The sequence below is a fragment of the Triturus cristatus genome, chromosome 1_1 (genome assembly GCF_964204655.1).
Source record: "Triturus cristatus chromosome 1_1, aTriCri1.1, whole genome shotgun sequence".
NCBI classification, from domain to species: Eukaryota; Metazoa; Chordata; class Amphibia; order Caudata; family Salamandridae; genus Triturus; species Triturus cristatus.
The window spans coordinates 57,645,348-57,651,347 of NC_140579.1; the positions used below are offsets into that span (position 1 = coordinate 57,645,348).

General features: G+C 44.7%; 1 protein-coding gene across 4 annotated transcripts in view; it reads right to left on the reverse strand.

Moving 5' to 3' along the window:
• Window positions 1-5,564, reverse strand: part of LOC146869379 (interferon-induced 35 kDa protein homolog) — a 262,547-nt gene extending 256,983 nt beyond the window's left edge. Inside the window, exons 1-2 of one of the 4 annotated variants that reach the window (XM_085599678.1) lie at window positions 5,495-5,562; window positions 4,405-4,442 (exon numbers count right to left, since the gene is read on the reverse strand). In XM_085599678.1, the coding sequence (XP_085455804.1) occupies window positions 4,405-4,423 (19 nt within the window). In that variant the 5' untranslated portion in view covers window positions 4,424-4,442; window positions 5,495-5,562. Of the gene's footprint in view, window positions 1-4,404; window positions 4,443-5,343; window positions 5,438-5,494 lie in introns of those variants that run through there. The other 3 variants (XM_085599686.1, XM_085599690.1, XM_085599683.1) reach the window with 3 other exon arrangements.
• Between the last annotated feature and the right edge of the window lie 436 nt (window positions 5,565-6,000).

Below are 6,000 nucleotides of genomic sequence, written 5' to 3' on the forward strand. Positions count from 1 at the left end.
GCCAGTCACTGACGGGATCTATCTCCAAATCTCTTAGGAGGCAGAGGACATCTTTAGTGTCCCTTAGATAGGATGCGGCCTCCTTCACAATTGGCCGCAGGAACCAATCACAAAATTGTGATAGGGGTTCCAGCACGGATCCAATCCCTGATACGATGGGTCTCCCCGGAGGGGGCATCCGATTCTTGTGGATTTTTGGGAGGATGTAGAATCTAGGCATCCTGGGTTCCGTGTTGATCAGGAAATCAGCTTCTTGCCTCGTAACCCAATCGTTACCGAGTCCCTCTTCCACTATGTTCTTTATTCTGTTCATGATGCGTTTAGTGGGATCTGTTTGGTGTGTAGCGTAGCTGTTGGTATCTGCTAGCAGTCTTAGACATTCCTCATGGTACATCGAGTGGTCCAGAATGACGGTGGCGCAATCCACAAGAATCGGATGCCCCCTCCGGGGAGACCTGCATTGGGTGTCGTGCGTGAATGTGCCGAACTGGCCCTTACAGAAAACTTTTTCCAATATGATCAAACCATCTACCATCAAATAACAGGAACTTCGATGGGGAGCACCTTTGCCCCTAGTATGGCCTGTCTGTACGTCCAACAATTTGAGGATGACTTTGTCAACAATCCAGTGAACCAGTTTCTAAATCATCTCAAGGTTTGGAAACGGTACATAGACGACGTTCTGATTGTGTGGAGGGGAACAGAAGAAAATGCAACCGCTTTTGTACAGCGGGTAAACTCTCAAGATCGACATCTAAAGTTTACCCATTCCATCCACAAAAACCACGCTATCTTCCTGGACCTAGACATCACAATCACTGGTGGAGGGTTTTCAACAAAAGTCCACAATAAACCTACAGACAGAAATAGTTTACTTTTATACGAAAGTTACCACCCAAGAGCCCTCAGACAGAATCTTCCGGTCGGCCAGTTTCTACGGATAAGAAGAAACTGTTCTGAAAAAGAAATCTATACAGAACAAGCAAAACACCTTGAGAGAAAACTCATAGCACGGAACTATCCCAGAAAAATGGTTAAAAGGGCCAACAAAAGAGCAAGCAACAACCCCAGAGAAGCACTATTGGAGAACACCGAGCAAGTACAAACGGACAGACAAGTGTGTGTCACTACATTTACACCAGCATCAAACTCCATACAGAAAATCATCAGAAAAAGGTGGCACATACTGAATAGCGCTGGGAAACAATGGGAAACGCCCTTATTTGCGTACAAACGCAACAGAAACCTAAGGGATGAACTGGTACACGCCCAGATGACTACATTGGATGAGACTGAGCAACCCAGACTCTGGGACCAACCACGTGTAGTGGGTCATTTTGCCTGTGGCATGTGCAACTCCTGCAACCTCACAAAAAATACCAAAGAGGTTGACATAGGTACGGGCAAGCCCTGGAAACTCAACACATTCAGCAATTTTAACACGGAGAATGTTGTCTATCTCCTAACCTGTCCTTGCATGCTTCGGTATGTAGGTATGACTACTAGGAAGATAAAAACCCGTATCAACGAACACCGAAGCACTATAAGGTGCAAAAAGACCAATACTAAATTGACTCGCCATTTCTCCGAAGCTAACCATAAAGAAACAGACCTCAGCTGGACTGTACTTGAAGTCATGAGAAAAGGGAAATCTGACCTTACAACCAACCTCCTTTTTAGAGAACAACGATGGGTTTTCCGCCTCCGTACCCATGAGAGGGGTCTTAACGACGATATCCCATGGTTACAACTGACACGATAGAAAAGATGAATGTACTTAGTATATATTATCATTCTCCAATGATGCATACGTGTCTCCAAAACTCATGCCACAACAAAGATCTGACCCTCACACAAAACTCTAGCACCCCACCCATACGCAACACTCAGAATGAGCATTAGTGTGTGTGGGATGTGCATATTCTGGCTTAGACTTTTTTGAGGAGCTAGACACTGTTGTTAATACTTGGTTCACCACAGCACCATATGATTGCTGTATATATGGGAGTGATCATAACTTTTAAAACCATAGAAGTTCACTTGACGCGAGGTCGCTTCTGTGTATGACCGCTTCCTTGCATGACCATTTCTATGGACTCATAGTCATATTTGCCATGTTTGCCACTTTGACCCTGCATGAAGTACAGTAATCTTTCTAGCACGTGGTTTACAATCTGCTTCGTACTTGCCCAGCATGAGACCCTCACAATGACCATCATATCCACTGCACAGAGCCACCTCCACTACGACCCTATCTTCAGGAGGATCGCGCAACCACCTTTCGAGAAATTATCCCTTGTATATCCCCATGCCAACGAATTCTGTGGCTACATCGCGTTTTCCGATTCGGTCACGCCCCCTGGCCTTAGCTCCTCCAATCAGAGCGGGCCTTTGATTTCCCTTCACAGTTTAACCAATCAGAGCACCTCACCAACGGCGCATCATCGCCTGCACGATCGTCAAGATCCCAACCATTGGCCGGCAGGACCCAACCCTCTCCTCGTATCTCGAGCGTCTATTGAGGCCTTTACACGCCCCATTCCGACATTCACGATCCAGGCAGCGGCGGCCGGGGACACCGGGAATTACCCACGTGAAATCGATTCTGGCTAACTGCTTCAATTAGACACGGGGATGACAGCCGTTATAAACCCCGCCCGCTCCCTGACATTTGAACATCCGGGAGAACGATGAGCGGACGCATAGGTGGCAGGACGCGATGATCGCGAGTAACAGTAAGAGTATGCCTGAAGTGTGTGGTGGTAGCGCGAGTAAGACAGCATGAGTATGTGGAATGTGGAAGTAACTTTACTCGCCTTTTGAGGCTGGCTATACATGAGGACTAATCGCCTTTTCACATAACGCTTTTGTCTGAAATGTTTTCTCTTACAGAGGAAACACAGTTGTGGTTCTCTTCTCCGCCTCTTCTCCCATGAGGCTACTTGTCCATATTATTAGGGTAAGCCTGGTGGCAGCATCGTCTACCACCATAATTTTTCGCACTAGTGTCCACAAATAGAGTGCCACTGAGTCACGCACACACCTGTGTCACGCACGACACCCAATGCATGCATTGTTTTGTCTTTTTTCCTTTTTACAGGTACAACTGACCCAGCGAGTTACATTGTCTCTTATTAAAACTTTGTTTCAGGCTTCACTATTGGAAGCATCCCTTAGACGGTGAAGTGTGACCTATACCACACTCCCGCAGTGGTGACACATTACCAAATTGTGGTAAGAACGGAGCCCATTATTATTCTATTTAGGTCCTGATGAATGCCGCGGACCCTTCGGGGCCACCCAGGCAGAAACATGTCGACCATCCACGAGATCATTCACTAGACGGTTGGGAACAATAAATATCCCAATTACCGTCACTCTTATTTTAATATCATATAGTTTTCACTTCACATTAAAGAATTGCTACTGACTACTATAATGATTTTTAATTTTTATTTCACTCACATAGTCACGGGCCCCCACTCCATCACTTAGAAGTGCATCCTTGTCGTCAAGTGTATGCCCGTCCTCCATCAAACGAAGGTTTTGGAGGGCGAGGACTGGTCAATGATGAAGCATGACACCAGGTGGTGTGCGAGACCAGTCCGTATCTTTTTGTGAGATGCCCACACTCACGACGTTCTTGTAGCTCGCTTTGGGTTATCACACTGGGAGCAGCTCTTTTGTGATGAACATTTAATATTGGAGGCTGCTGCTCCTAGAACCCCACGCCTCTAGTTCCCCCCTCCACACATCATGTGGAGTTCTCTTGTGATTGAATCCAAAATAGGCAGCACTGAATGGAAACACGCAGAGGAACGAGACTAGAGAAGAATGTGTTAAGATGTAAAAAGACATTGGAAAAAGCAATGTACGGAGGAGCAGGAAGGTCAAAGGAAGTTGGGATGGAAGAGGATGCAGAGACGGGACTCGAAAAAGAAGTAAACAGAGAAATACATGGAATACATGGAAAAAGTAGTACAGGAGAAAGACGTGTGGAAAGTGAAGAGGTAAACGAGAGATGAGAATGTAAAGAATGAGGAAAGGGAAGAGGACAAGGTGAGCTGATGAGGATGCAAAGGTGAAGCGATGTACAGTAAAGGAAAAGTGAAAAAGTATACGAGCACAGTATATATAAGTAAAGCAAAAATTAAAGAGTGATAAAGGAGATCACAGCAGGGTGCAAATTCTAAATCTGCAACGACTAGCAAGACAAAACAAGCGTGCGCGCTTTAAAAACAAGCATTGGCCGCGCGGCCGTGAAAGTGACGCGGCCGCGAAAGGGAAAGGGATTGCGATGCACTTAATGACCAGTGACGCAGGAAGGACAGATGGCGGCTGCACGCGTAAACGCAAGCTTGAGGCCAGAAAAGGCTTGTGGTAGCACTTTCAAAACCCACTTACTAAATGTGTAGCAGCGCATGCGCTGGCTCAGGCGAGACCTAAAAACCATGGGAGAGAAAAGAGAACACACCACCAAGGCAAGGCAATTTAGTCAAAAGTAAAGTTATTTACTAAGATATTATATACAACAAACAATGAATATGGCAGTCATTGAAACATTACATACAAGGCGATGTAACGGTGACTAAAGTGCAGGATAAGTGACTTGTGGTGATATGTGAAGTCAAAAGCGCTTTACACGTATAACCAACATGAGTGACACATAAAATAATGAAAATGACAAGCTTAACTCTTCTTGTCCATTCCTTAATGCATGAACACAAGACCCGCCGTTACATCGCCGTGAACCTACTTCTAAACTGAAATTGTAATTTATGGTTTATATTTTGGGAGATTGAGAGTTCAAGCTGTGTTATATACATTGAACAGAGTCATTGGTACCTCCCGACAGAACCACTTGTTCTATATATCATAAATACCAAGGTTTTGACCCTATTACCGCTAATGGGTTATCATGAGTGGGCATTGGTTATATCGACAGTAAATGTGTCAGCCACACACACATTATCCATGCGCGTCAGTTCTCCCAAGCCAGCAAGCAGCAAGTAGTTGATAAAACTTGTTTGCAGACATATATTTATAATGGTGTCTTTCTCGTCATCAATTCAAGACTGTAAATATTTAAATGGAAAAAAACCCACAGAGGACTGGTCTTACTCCTCCTGCCTGGCAAGAGACAAACTGAAAACAGTGAAATGATCGCGCCGTAAAAGAACATTGCATGGCCCCCGACTATCACTCAATTTTGTTTCTGTTTCCCATGTTTGGTTTTTTACCTATCGCAAAACTTCGCTGACCAAACCTTGTTTGAAAAAATTACACAATTCGAAAAATAATCTCAAAACGCTGCCGTAAAACAACATCTCCATGTACCCCTACCATTCCCGTATTACAGACAGCGCCTCAATCCAAGTGTCGCAGTGTGCGCTATTTTCATGACACTTAACAAGAACAATAGGCGAGGGGAACTCAAATCAAGCACAACGTTTAAAGTATCTGGAGGTGTGCCTTCCGCGCGCCGCCCGCTTACCTTCTCTGATGGGCTCACTGTTGGTCTTTGCACTTCCTGTTGTGCCTCCCCCTCGGCTGAACTCGTTTACTTTCTGTTTCGATTATAAATATGAAACCCGCTTATGGTGTGGAGATAGAAAGTGTCTCCTCCCTCTGCCCTCTAGCGTTACTATGGTGGTGTTGTTTTTGTCCCGTGAACTAAGTCTTTTCAGAGTTCGGGAGGAGGGAAGGTTTTAAAAGGTGTTCGATCTCCCAAGACTCGACAGAAGGACAATGAACCACATTTTAATTTGTAAACAGAAAAAATATGAATTCCACGGACTTTGTCACTGGCCACGTGATTGTTTCAGAAAGCTCAACTTTGGGCTTTTAGACTTGTGTGTCAGAATTTCCAGACAGTTTAGCAATCTATTTATTTTAATCTCAAATATTTGAGTAATGAATAACATTATGGTAAATGCCCATGAAGAAAATAAAAACATTCTTCCTGATTGCTCCCCGATATGGTGATGACCAATTTGGCTG